This window comes from Vipera ursinii (genome assembly GCF_947247035.1).
Source record: "Vipera ursinii genome assembly, chromosome: 2".
In the NCBI taxonomy this organism is placed as follows: Eukaryota; Metazoa; Chordata; class Lepidosauria; order Squamata; family Viperidae; genus Vipera; species Vipera ursinii.
Window position 1 is genome coordinate 188,231,571 of NC_139513.1, and position 14,487 is coordinate 188,246,057.

General features: G+C 40.8%; 1 protein-coding gene across 4 annotated transcripts in view; it reads left to right on the forward strand.

Annotated features, from left to right (window-relative positions):
• Nucleotides 1–602: 602 nt before the first annotated feature.
• The window catches only part of USF3 (upstream transcription factor family member 3), a 39,541-nt gene continuing 25,656 nt past the window's right edge, over nt 603–14,487 (forward strand). For 3 of the 4 annotated variants that reach the window (XR_014491111.1, XR_014491112.1, XM_083351849.1), the window contains exon 1: nt 603–686. Coding sequence is in view for 1 of the 4 variants with exons in the window: in XM_083351849.1 (XP_083207975.1) it covers nt 636–686 (51 nt within the window). In the remaining 3 variants the exon portion in view is untranslated. Of the gene's footprint in view, nt 687–2,799; nt 2,915–14,487 lie in introns of those variants that run through there. The other variant, XR_014491113.1, reaches the window with a different exon arrangement.

Here is a 14,487-nt window from a genome sequence, read left to right on the forward strand (position 1 = left end):
ATTAAGTTTTTTCCTTTTCTTCCACTTTTCTGATTTTCCTTTGTCTTTTACTTTGTGAAAATTCTTAATAAACAAATACCGGTAAATAAAAGTATGGACTTCAATTCCCAGAATTCTATGTTTGCTGGGGAATTCTGGGAGTCGAAGTCCATACATCTTAAAATTGCTGAAGTTGAGAAACACAATCTTTGAGAATGGTATGAATCAAGTCAAATATCTGCTATGCAAGACCCGGGAAAAGACAAAAAAATGGCAGAGGAAACGAATCTGGACTGACTTCCAAACAGGCTTGCACTTCCTCGACTTTCGCCTTTCCGAAATGCTCTCAACCTCTCGCCTTCCTTGCTCCGCATCTCACAGCGCGCTCCCTCCAAGGCTGTTCCGATTTCTCCTCAATCTAACCCATTGAACGTCAATCTCAAACCTTTGGGGCGCTCATTGGCTGGTGCTTCGGCCAATGAAGCGCTCGTGGGCCGGCCTCGCCTTTCTCCGAGCTCGGTGGCCTTGTTCTGGATCGCTGATTGACAGAAGTGGGAGGGGACTCGGTCGTCCATTGGCTGTTCAGGGAGGGGTGGGTGGGATTTTGTATGAGTACACATAGGGATACGGGAGCGAAGAGGCCTCCTCGGAGGAGGATGGTCCCCTCGGTGGGGCTGCAGCTGCTGAGCCCACCCTGTACTCCGTCGGTGAGTCCCTCTGGCCAGGGTCGCGGCAGGAGGTGGCTACGCGAGAGGCCCTCCAACCTCGTGGGCACCCGAAATATTCCGGGTTCAACTTCTGCTCGTTCTCCGAGTGCATACCTCCGCGTTAAGCCTCTGGGTTCGTACCAGCAGGGTTTCCCCCTCAAACCACCTTTTCCGAGGCTTCCGCAGCCCTGCTTCTTACAGCAAAAGACGTTGCCATCTTCTCTCTCTCCGGAGCCCTGTGGGCAGGACCTGGTCTTCCTTTCAGCTATGCAACACCCTTTGAAACCTCGGGAGCTCTCCGGAGGCCCGTAGGAAAGAAAGGGAGGAGTTAGGTCTACTATTGGCATGATTGGGTTCCGCAGAAGGCAGCGCTGGCTACACTTAAAATGAGTGGGTCCTAGAAGGAAGGAAATTAATAGTATCGGTAGAAAAGGTTAGGATTGCTTCTTCTGAGTCAAACATGTTCAGATCCGGAAATGGAAACGTTTTGTTACTCTTTATTTACGTGTTGTTTATGTAAATATCTTCATAAAAATACTGTTTGAGCATTAGATACTTTCCCCAGTGAAATGGATAAACCTTGAGAAATACTTAGGACAGGCTAGAAGGATGTAGCCTGAAGGCTCCCGAGATCATTAGGGCGGACTTGGAAATAGAATGAGAACTCCAGGACTGGAAAAATAATATCTGAGAATGGATTAACCCTGTTATTAGGATGATCGCTAATGAGCCATGCTGAAGTGTTTGGTTATAGGCCTGAAAATGCATAGTCATTGAGGTTTGAAAGCTGGATGACTGTATGCATTTTGACTTCTTCCAAGGGACCTGAAGAAGTATCTGAAATGGGATAGGAAAGCTTCTGGGAAATGAATGAATCCTTAGAGATGGACGTATCACTATTCCCAAGTGCAAGAAAGGGCTGGTCTTTTCAATTCTATATTATGTAGCTCTAATCTCTAGTAAATTATATCACTGTGGGTTTACATATTCACTCTCCAAAATTTCCTTACCAGTATATGTATATATGTATGTATGGTTGTTACGGGTGTTATGTATGTGTATGGCTAGATATATATTTTTCTTTTGAGAGCAAGCAACAACAGAATTTCATTTTTAATGTGGGCCAGTGTGCTCACAGTAAAAAATGACGACAAAGATTATTTTATCTTATTTTGAGAACTTGGTTATAAGATGTGACAGACAAAATTTTAAAATAGATATTTTCACATAGCAAGATTGAGTACAAATGGACATACAGTTGCGTGTGTCACAGCCGAATGAAGGCATTATGACAAAATACTATTTTCCCAAAATACTGATTTAGACGTTAAGTGGCAAATAGGAACATACATCTGTAAATTTCCCAAACAATTGATCAGCATAAGTGAATCTGTCATTCTACTACCATAAATGTATATTCATTTCTATCTAGATTGAAACACTTAGAATGAGGAGGTACTGTACTGCACATCTTCCTTTATTAGGTACCGCATCTTTAAAGCTAAAGGAAGTATTCTAAAAAGAGGCCAGATTTTATTGATTGGATGGATGGAAAGATAGCTGTTTTATTACAATCAGTACAAAACCATATGTAACCAATCCAATAAGGATAATGTTAGCTGTAAAGCACAACTAGGCAAAACATAAAATCAGAAAACAGTAAAACAAGACTGAGATTAGCGTGTAAAACCATGCAAATTAGAATAGAATAGGATAGAATAGAATAGAATAGAATAGAATAGAATAGAATAGAATAGAATAGAATAGAATAGAATAGAATAGAATAGAATAGAATAGAATAGAATAGAATAGAGCTGGAAGGGACCTGGGAGGTCTTCTAGTCTAGCCCACTGCTTAAGCAGGAGAACCTATACCATCTCAGACAAGTGACTGTCTAGCCTCTTCTTAAAAATCTCCAGTGATGGAGCGCCCACAGTTTCTGGAGGCAGGCTGTTCCACTGGATAATTGTCCTCACTGTCAGGAAGTTTCTCCTTAATTGTAGGTTGCTTCTCTGATCAGTTTCCAACCATTGTTTCTTGTCCTGTTCTCTGGTGCTTTGGTGAATAATGTGACCCCCTTTTCTTTGTGGCAGCCCCTCAAATACTGGAATACTGCTATCATGTGTAAGGACACACTTCAAAACCTCTTCCCAAGAAAGCAGTACTCTTGGAACAGATTCATCCCAAAAGGAACTTTTATTAAGGGAAGTGGACAGCAGACATAGAAGGTAGGATCTGAGGGTTTCCCACTCAAATCAATAGGTTAAAGGAGCAAAAAGCAAACCCCACCCCAACAGTTTATCCGGTCAGTTCAAATGGGCCAATCCTCAGGTGTTAAGTCTGCTGTGGGAATGAGGCTGATAAGACACCGTTCCCAAGCTGTGAAAATGTTATTGGGTCTTTGCACCTTCTCTTCCGCAGCGAGAGATAAGCCAGATGGCTGGAGGCACATTCCTTTCACAACCCAGGTTGACATCAAGGGGAGAATAGTTCAAAGAGCAAGCAGATAGAGGAAATGGGGAGGATACATTGTAGCAGCTAAGCAAAAGGGCAACACTCATACAATCCCCCAAAGGTCTCCCCCCTCCCCAGGCGTATGGCAGAACCCATAGAAGAGAAAAAGAAACTAAAAAGGCCCCCCTGTAAAAAGGTCCACCTGTAAAAGACAAAAAAAATGAGATAAAAGAGGAATTAGTCTGCTTTATCAGGGTACATAGCATGGAATTTACTAAGTAGCCTAGGTGCTCTAATATGGCATTTAAGGACCCATTCGTTCTGGGATGGAGGCAAATGCTTCCAAGCAAATAGATATTGAGTGGATCCATGGTATTTTCTAGAGTCCAAAATGTCTTTAATTTCAAAATGCTGCTCCCTTTCTACCATAATTGGAGAGGGAGGAGAGGTTGTAGCTGGCCTTAAGGACGAGTTCAGTTCACGCTTTAAAAGGCTGATGTGAAATAGTGGGTGAACCTGACCAAATGTCTCAGGGAACTCTAGCTCAACTGTTACTGGATTGATTATACTTTTAATGGGGAAGGGTCCTACAAATTTTGGTCCCAGTTTTTTAGAGGGTTGTAGAGACTTCAGATATTTTGTAGACAAGTATACTTTCTCTCCTACTTGAAATGGTTTGGGCTCAATTCATTTTTTATCTGCTTGGAATTTATACGCCTCCCTAGCCTCATCTAAAGCTTTCCTCACAACTGGTCAGGTGTTTTGGAGTTGTGCAATCCACTCTTTTAAATAGGGGATGGTCGGTTCAGTAGAAGGTAGGTCAGGCATCAGATTAAAACTCTGTCCCGTCGCTTCTTAGAACAGAGTGTAGCCGGTGCTGGAATGTACTGCATTGTTATAGGCGACTTCTGCAAACGGCAGGAGGTCAATCCAGTTGTCTTGGTAGTTTATAAAGCACCTTAAGTACTGCTCCAGTACTGAGTTCGAACGTTCCATCCTATCATTTGTCTGAGGATGATGACTAGATGACAGTTCTAGAAAAGCTTTCCAAAACTCCAAATTAAATTGCACCCTCTATCCGATAAAATCTGTTGTGGGGCTCCATGTAGTCGATAAATATGCTGTACAAATAACTTTGTTAAGATTTTGGCGGTGGGGATTTTCTGGCATGGAATAAAACGCACCTGCTTAGACTAAGTCTGTTATACCCAAATAAGTCTGTTATACCCAAATCACTATATTTCCCCCACTTTCTGGTAATTCCACAATAAAGTCCATAGAGGGAGCTGATGGGGTAGCTACTGTCTGCAATAGTCCTGGAGTTTTCCCCTGTCTCCTTTTGGCTGCTGTGCATATTGGGCAACTAGTTACATAGCTTTCAATGTCCTTTTTTTATCAATGAGTTTCCCTCCCACCCATGGAAGTCCATCATTCATGGTGCATAAATTTTTGTGGCTTAGGAACCATTTGTCTTTCTCTAGCGCTTTCCTGAGCTCTACTCCAGCTTGGCTTATTAGAGTTTTTGGAATTTTGGCTTGCGCTCAAGTGGTGACTGGTGCTGCTAATTGCTTTGATGGCATGAGTGGATCTGTTATCTCTGATTTGGTGTTGCTGTATTGTGGTAACTGTGACAGTGCATCTGCTAGGAATTTTTTTCTGCCTGGTACCTGTTTTATGGTGAAATAATGATGATGATGATGATGATGATGATGATGATGATACAATTTTATTCCCCTCCAAGAAATGTCGCCAGGTTAAGAAAGCCCACAGGACAGCATATGCTTCCTTTTCCCAAACTACCCACCTTTGTTCTGTCTTTGTAAGTTTCCTCGATGTGTATGCACAAGGTTGTAATTTTCTTTCATTATTCTCCTGAGCAGTACTGCTCCTACTGCTACATCACTAGCATCCACTTGAATTATAAAAGGTTTCTCAGTATCCAGGTGTTTTAATACTGGTTCTGTTGAGAATAACCTTTTTAATTTCTCAAAAGCAGCTTGGCATTCTACAGTCCATTTCAATGGCTGGCTGGGCTTCGGTTTTCCCTTTTGTCTTTAATAGGTTTGTAATGGGCAATGCAATTTGTGCAAAAGAGGGGATGAATTGGCGGCAAAAGTTTGCAAATCTGAGGAAGCTTTGCAATTGCCCCCTGGTGTTGGGTGGAACCCATTCTAGCACAGCCCGGACTTTTCCAGGATCCATCTCTATGCTGTTAGATGAGATTTTTTTAAAAATGCGATATCCAAGGTAATTGATCCTATCTTTGTGGAACTCACACTTAGATAATTTGGCATACAGATGGAACTTGTTCAGCACAGCTTTGACCAGTTTTACATGTTCCTCCTTAGTCTCTGTAAATATCAGGATGTCGTCCAAGTAGACAAGCACCCCCTTATAGAGGTGTTCCTGGAGCACCTCGTTTATCAATGTATAAATACTGTGGGTGCCCCTTGAAGCCCGAATGGCAGAACTCTGAATTGGAAACAACCTAAAGGGCAATTGAATGCACTTTTCCATTCGTCCCCCTTTTTGATTCTGACTCTGTAATTTGCCTCTCTCAAGTCCAACTTTGAAAAAATCTTCCCTTTAGACAAATGTGCCAGCATGTCCTTCATCAAAGGAAAGGGGGTAGAGGTTAGTTTCACTCACTGTGTTGGGAGACCTATAATCCAGACAGAAATGAAGAGACCCAGGCTTCTTTTTGAGGAATAGCACAGGGGCTGCTGTTTTTGGCTTTGCCGGCTGGATGAAACCCCTTGCTAAATTCTTCTCTACAATTTTTTTTAAATTCTTCTAATTCCCACAGGGTCATCGAGTATAATTTTGGTTTAGGTAACTTGGCCCCGGGAGCATTTCAATAGCACAGTCTATGGGTTGGTGAGGGGGTAATTTGTCAGACCTCAGCCAGATGTCAATAGTCCTCTGGTATGCCTTCCAACTCCCCCTCTCTTGCTGCTGCTGTACTTTCTGGGGATTTTTCCGGCATCCCTGGGCTAAATAGTTCTACGGTTCTGGTGAGGGGCGCGATGGGTCCACTTACCAGGGGTTTGTCCTCTGAGCCATCTTCTGAAGATTCCGAGGGTTCCCCAGTCTGGGTCGGAATTCTTCCCCCCTGTTTGGATGGGGTTAGGATCTCGACAACCTCCATGCTTTTCATCGCTGTTTCCTTTGGCTTTGGCAGGGTTTTCCCTGGTTTCCCCCCTGCTTTTCAGTCAGGCTTTCAAACTGGAGTTTTCAAGCAGCATTCGGTGACCATCCGCACATTTGAAACAGCCTGTTGGTCAGGGAGTAATGAGAGTCTGTTTCGCTGGCTCCCAGGGTGCCTCTGCTGAGGATCTTCCCCAGGATCTCCCCAGACGCCATTGCCTTCTGGCCCGATCGATCTCCACCTCCTCAGCCAGCATGTACCAGTTGTGGAGTAAGTCAGGGTCGCCCCTGGGAATGCAGGCACAATACAGGTCATCATTTAGCCCATCTTTGAAATGTCCCATCAAAATTTCTTCTGGCCAGTTAGGTTTGCTGGCAAGGTCTCAGAATTCCTTCATGTATTCTGCCACGGGGTGCCGGTCCTGCCTGACAGTTTTTATGTATTCTCTGGCTTTCTGATCAGCTAAGACAGACATGTCAAACACAAGGCCCGGGGGCCAGATCCGGCCCGCAAAGTGGTTTCATGTGGTCCGCGAAGCCACCTGGAAACAGTGATGGAACGGCCCCCACTGCCTTGGCCCTGGCCCAGAGACCCTCCTTTTGCCAGAGTCCCTCAGATCTGTCCCACTCCTGCCCAGGCCCCCATAGGCACCCTTGAGGCGAACGATGTAGAGTTGGCCATGCCCACCCAGTAGGCCATACGCACTCTAGCCACGCCCACCCAGTAGGCCACACCCACCCTGGCCACACCCACCCAGCCCCCTGAGGGCAACCGCAATTCTGATGCGGCCCTTAATGAAATTGAGTTTGACACCCCTGAGCTAAGATGTCATGGTTCTGATAGATGAGACCAATTAAAAGAACTTCAAGGCAAGGAATTCTTCCTGAAAGAACATTTTTATTTGGCTACAAAATAGCAGCACGTACAAAGGTGAACCCAAGACTAAAGTCCCCTCCCCCTGGTTAAAAAGTTGCAGGTTACAATTTTCACCCCAATTAGATGTCATAAATCACATTCACCAATTGTTACTAACCGCGGGCACTCCTCCCAGATCTCTAGCCTGCCAAAATGTTATCAGTAATGATCTCTGTTCTGATAGTTGAGAATTGTTATGGCTAATTCAAAACTACACTTTCCCTCCTTCTATTCTAAATATGTGGCAACTGAAAACGAAGTGAAAATGGCTTCAGTTCAATTCATTGCAGAGTTCTTTAGGTTCTTGAAAGTTTTATCATATGATAAGTGTTATGATTCTTCTTTCAATAATAATAATTGGATAAAAGAATGTTTAAAAAAATTAGGTTATTGTGCTGAGAAATATCTAGAGGTTAAGCATATAAAATCCAAAGTTATGATTTTGGGGAAATGACCTAAATATTGGAGAAGCTACCATAAAACAGTTTAAAACTCTTAAATGTTTAGAATAATACTCAATAATTTTTGGGTAAAGTGTGTGTAGATTATAGTAAAATGTAAAATGTTAATTAAAACAATAGGGACTATCATGATTTTTTTTGTCCTACAAAAGGAGAATAATTGCTAGCACCAAGCACTAAAATTGTTTTCCCACAGATGCTTCAAGCAAAAAAGGATAGAATGCCTATTGCATAAAATCTTTGGAAAACACACAAATTCAGTACTATAAAAGGTTATTGAAGCTTTCCATGTGTGCCCCTGTTCATCTTCTACAAACAGAATTAGGTTATTCTTGTTTAAAGTTCAGATTGATAAGGTCCTGCTTAGTTTTTGCAAATGTATCTCTCCAAAAGAGTCTAAATTCTTGGTTAAACAGTTAATGGTTGTGATAACACAATGCCTTATATGGATTATTGGATAAGTATCTACTCTCAGTATTAATTATTCTATTTGGAATCTAAAGATCTGCAAGACTTTGGAGCTTGTAGCTGGCCTAGAATGCCATATTGTAGGTGTTACAATGCTGTCATATTGAAATTACTTTTTTTACTGGTTGCTTTTCAGCCTGTGTCAGGATGCTCATTTTAGTATGTTGTTCTTAGCTGTGAAGTCGTGTCTGACCCATTGTGACCCCATGGACAATGTTCCTCCAGGCCTTCCTGTCCTCTACCATCTTCTGGAGTCCATTTGGCTCACGCCTACTGCTTCAGTGACTCCATCCAGCCACCTCATTCTCTGTCGTCCCCTTCTTCTATTACCCTCATTTTAGTATACAAAGCGTTGTTGTTGTTAGTTGCAAATTCGTGTCCGACCCATCGCGACCCCATGGACAACATTCCTCCAGGCCTTCCTGCCCTCTACCATCTTCTGGAGTCCATTTAAGCTCACGCCTACTGATTCAGTCACCTCATTCATCCACCTCATTCTCTATCGTCCCCTTCTTCTCTTGCCCTCAATCTTTCCCAACATTAGGCTCTTCTCCAGTGAGTCCTTCCTTCTCATTAGGTGGCCAAAGTATTTGAGTTTCAACTTCAGGATCTGGCCTTCTAAAGAGCAGTCAGGGTTGATCTCCTCTAGGCCTGACCGGTTTGATCGCCTTGCAGTCCAAGGGACTCGCAGGAGTCTTCTCCAGCACCATAGTTCAAAGGCCTCAATTCTTTGGTGCTCAGCCTTTCTTATGGTCCAACTTTCACAGCCATACATTGCAACTGGGAAGACCATAGCCTTGACTATATGCAGTTTTGTTGGCAGGGTGATGTCTCTGCTTTTTAGTATGCTGTCTAGAGCAAGCATCTTTTAATTTCTTGGCTGCAGTCCCCATCTGCAGTTATCTTGGAGCCCAGGAAAATAAAATTTGTCACTACCTCCATTTCTTCCCCATCTATTTGCCAGGAATTGAGAGGGCCAGATGCTATGATCTTGGTTTTCTTAATGTTAAGTTTCAAGCCAACTTTTGCACTCTCCTTCTTCACCTGCAAAAAGAGGCTCTTTAGTTCCTCTTAACATTTTGCCATTAGAGTGGTATCGTCTGCACATCTTAGGTTGTTGATATTTCTCCTGGCAATCTTAATTACAACTTTTGATTCATCTAGCCCTGCCTTTCTCATGATGTGCTCTGCATATAGGTTCAGTAGGCAGGGCGACAGTATACAGCCTTGCCAGACTCCTTTTCCAATTTTGAACCAATCAGTGGTTCCATGTCCAGTTTTCACTGTTGCTTCTACAAAGCATTATATGATAGCCTAAAATCATTCTTTTGGGTTCTTAGCATATTTTAAGGTTGTGACCAAAGGTTTGTTTAATGTCATAAAAATTGTTTTCCATAACAATGTCTGATCGTTTTGTTTTTTGATTACTGTTTCAGAGAAGACTTGAGATATACCTGTTGACCCCACAAGATAAATCAGACTAAGAATCAACTGCACAGGATAGCTAAAACTGTTTTTATTAAGATTTGGTATAAAAACAGAATCTTGTAAGCCTCATTGTTTTATTTCTTCTCTTTATAGTTCAGTGACTTAGGGAGGCACCTGTCTGAACCATTTCCAAATGTTATCTGGACATTCTGAACTTTAAAAATGCTTTAGTCAAGGGCTGTGTATCTATGTCACAGTAATCTTCCGTACTCAGTACACTTTTTTCTCAGCATTTTACAGTGTCTATATGTTTACTTTTGCTGTTAAATATCTGACTGAGTAGTAAATAAAGTAAATAGTAAAAATAGGCCTTGTAGATGCATTTCTAATGTTCAGTAAGAGAGATCAATTAGCACTTTGGGAAAAGATTGCCTGGTCCTGAGAAGGAGGAAAGATCAAGAAAGAAACATTTTGTTTAGTGTATGATGGAGACTGTTGGAAGAGCAGAAAGACCAGGTTAGGAACAGATTGTCATGGAGAAAATCTGTATGATTGCTAAGGGTTGACAACAATGGCACCAAATCAAAATCATAAGATGGAGCAGAAAGAATTGCTCTAAACTGGAAATTTCTAGATAACCTATCATTAAATAATTGATCTGCAATTATTTTTTTTCTCTTATGAAAAAAGTGACATAAAACTTTTAGAGGAATGAGTCATGTTTTTATCAGCTCTGGAAAGATTATACAAATGCTAATAATAACTGTTCTATTGATAAATTGAGTGTCATGTGTAACCTGTGAGTGAACATTGACTGTATTGTGTTGGGCTATTCTGTTATATTCTTCTTTCTTCATACCTTACAGAATATTAAAAATGAAAAAAATAATGAAAAATTAATATGAGAAAGAGCACTATGCCCTCTGATATCCCACATAGGTGAAATTACACTCTTAAATACTGCTCTACTTTGATTATAGACTAGAACGGGTTCCCAACCAGGGATGCGAGTTGATATTCCAGGAGGTGCGAAATTATTTCAAATTTCAAAATTATAGTGTATAGGCATAATTAGTTGCTGTTACTTTGAATTTTTGTGAGGGGTGCAAGAATATATCAGAAGCGTTCTAGGGGAATAGAAAAGATTGGGAGCTGCTGGACTAGAACCATCCACTCAAGAAAAAAGCCACTGAAGAACAACACTTTCAACCCCCTAACTCCTGCTGACAGTTCGATATGATGGTATGATCAAGAGTATCAGAAGCCACTAAGAATTTTAAAAGGACTGGAAGTGTGGAGTGTCCCCCATCAAGGTTGAGATGGTCATACACCAATGTGACTAATGCCATTTACATCCAATGGAATCTAGATAATCCATATCTTCTATCACTCTTTGAAGCTGAATCACTCCCCTCAGCAAGTTGGTGATTAAAAGTTTGGCTGTATTCAGGGAGAGCTTTTTCAAGAGACAGTACACAAATGCCTCTTTAAACAGGTGGTACTACAGTCTCCCTCAGACAAGCATTGTCAATTCCCCTAATCCAGCCAATTCCTTCCTGCCTGGAAGAACTAGGAAAAACATGAATCCAACTTGCATTTGGCAAACTCATCTCATGGAGAATCCTGTCCACTTCCTTGAACATAATGAGCTCAAAAGTATCCTTGATTCATAGCACAAGATCCAGTCTCAACAACATATTGGATTCTGTCCAGTTCATATTTAGCTCTAGGACAGTGGTAGCCAACCTATGACACGCGTGCCAGAGGCGGCACTGAGTGCTCTTTGTGGGCATATGTGCCATTGCCTCAGCCCCGCCTCCCCCCTCAGCCCCCTCCTCACCAGCAGCCTCCCCGGAGAAGAGTCACCCCCGGGCAGGGCCCACAAGGAGCAGCGCAGCCAAGGACATGGCAGCCGGGCAGTGGGGACTCCACCCTCACGCCCTGTCACGCACAGTTGATGCTGCGGGGCACAGTCACAGGGCGTATCCGCCATAGTGCTGATGGGTCGCCTTGGGCGATATGCGGCAGGCCATGGAGGCAGTGAGTGGCGGGGCAGGGCAGAGGTGGGGGCAGGGCGGTTTTGGGGCACTCAGTCTCTAAAAGTTTCGTCAACACCACTCTAGGACTTTCTCCATCAAGAAACCTGCAAAATTATACAGAGAGCCTGCAGATACCTTATCCCATCTCTGAGCAGATGGCCATGTAAATATCTTGAGATGTAATAAGGACAGAGAAAAGCAGACACTATCCAAGAAAAATCTCTTTCTTGGGAGCCTTCCAAGTCCACTAAAAGAGCAGTGAGTTCAACAACAGGCTTCCCCTCAACTGTCACTCACTGGATATACTTCAAATGTTCTTGTTCAGTCTGGTTGCCCTGTTTCTTCAGCATGTCATTCTAAAACCTTAATTGCAGTCAAGCCTTACCTTCACCACAATGCCAATTTTCTGCCATTATTCTTCCGTTAGTGATAACAAAAACAGCACTCTTTTGTCCTCTAATGAAAAGTTCTTCTTTTACAAATATGAGCCAGGAGTAACATATAGTACTATAACTAGCGACAGATTAATAAACTAACAGCTAACTAAAATACCATCTTTCAAAAAGAAGTAATTTGGCTAAAAATTTGCAAGAGATGATGAAATGATAAGTGCAGTTTTCTCTAAAAAAAACCCCTGTCTTTGGCTGTCTTAGATTCCGTTTAACTGTCACTCTTGTGTTCAGTAGTGAGTTTCTTCCCCCTCCTTTTATTATTATTATTTCATTTTCCTTTCATTTGGTCCTCTTTTTGTTGTTTCGTTGTGCACTGCTGTATATTCTTTCCCTTCTACTAGCTTCTCTCTCAGGACAGTTTCACAAGGGATTGTTTCTACTTCTCAGTCTCTTTTGTATGGCCCTGGGGGAAAAAACAGAGGTAAGCAAGAATCAAAAAGCATCCTGAAAGGCCCCAGGAAGGGTCAAGGTCGAACCCACCATGACAGCTATTTGATGAATGCATGCATGCATAAAAATGTAGGTATCGGCTTATTTATGCATGAATGGGCTAAAATATACAGCTACATTGTTGTAGGTGTATATGAAAGTAGGAATGTATAGGTTGGTAATAGTTGTGTGTTAAGCTTGAATGAATGGAGGTAATGAAAGCGTAGATTTGGATTTTGAGAAAAAGTGTTTTCTGAACACTTTCAGAAAAAAAATACTCTTAGATGATTGAATGTCTGAGAATTGTAATTGGTGAATATCTGCTTGAAATATACATATACATATTATATATATATATATATATATATATATATATATATATATATATATATACATATATATATATATATATATACATATATATATATATATATATATATATATATATACATATATATATATATATATATATATATATATATACACACATACATACACACAGATATATATATAATATATATATATATAATATACATATTATATATACACACATTACACACACACATATATGATTGATTTGATTATTTCTGATAAAAGATTAAGGGACTGAGTCTTTTTCTTAGAGCTTCAAAGAGTCTGAGATAAATAGAGTGATAATTGCTATTGATAATACTGTGTTCTCCATATGGATAACTGGGAAGAATAACTCTTGGTGAACTTCCTGAAAATTGGAAAATACCGTACTTGTATTTTTGTTATTCTGGCAAACTTCATAAATGAAAAAATCTTTTAAGCATACATTTACATTTATCACAAGGACAAATGCTAATTACCATAATTATGTCCTTTGTCATCTTTCAATAGTAGTCATGCTCTCCTCTTCCAGCTCTGTGTTCTTGGTGCTTTATTGTCTATCCTTGTTTTCATGCGGTAGCCTAAAAGTGTTTTATTAATTGCATGGTAAAGAATATCTTGTAAATCTCTTCCACTGAGCATATTCCTCCATGTGATAGTTCTCTTTGTGGAAGTTTACTTTCTGGAACAATTTACTATTGCTCTTGTTTTTGATTCCGAAAATCCTTGTCCACTTTTGTGAGCTGAAGTGTAGCCACTTGTTTATTCCATTCTCTTTATTTTTCTTCTGTGCTCTTCTATAGATTTACATTTGATACATGCTGTATGTATGTTTGATTTCTTTTATGCAGAGAAGGAAAAAATATTTTCGCTTTTATTCCTTATATAGCCACCACCTGTAGAAAGATTTGTTTTTTCTTGTTTCTTTTATTGGCCAATAGATACGCTAAATGCAAAACATTTAAAAGGAACTATTGATGAGGATCTCCTATTTATTTATTGTCAAATTATTTTCTAACTTAAATTTCTCCTTTCTGTTCAGTTATGAGTAGTTTTTGCTTGATTTCAGTTGATAAATTTAGTATTAAAATGCATATGAATTTCAATATGTTATTATTGTTTGTCTAAGTACGTATATCTCTCTATGTTCTGTTTGTGGTTTATGGAGTTTTTGAACATATGTAGCATGATTTATGGCAGTAGATTCTTGACATGCATGCAGTGATAATATTTGAACTGATTTCTTTTTAGATAGAGAAGCATAGAGAAGCAGAGAAGAAGAATATCTAGCAATATATTAAAACTCCTTGAATTGTTTGATATGTTTTTGTTTTCAGGCAAGTTTTTCCTTTTAAATTTTTTTTCCTTATTAATATTTGCATATCTGTATTGGCTCAGTGGGTTAAGACGCTGAGCTTGTCGATCAGAAGGTCGGCAGTTTGGTGGATCAAATCCCGAGTTCCACGTAACAGAGTAAGCGCCTGTTACTCGTCCCAGCTTCTGCCAACCTAGAAGTTTGAAAGCACGTAAAAATGCAAGTAGAAAAATAGGGACCACTACTGTGGGAAGGTAACAGCGTTCCGTGCGCCTTTGGCGTCTAGTCATGCTGGCCACATGACCACGGAGACGTCCTCAGACAAGCGCTGGCTCTTC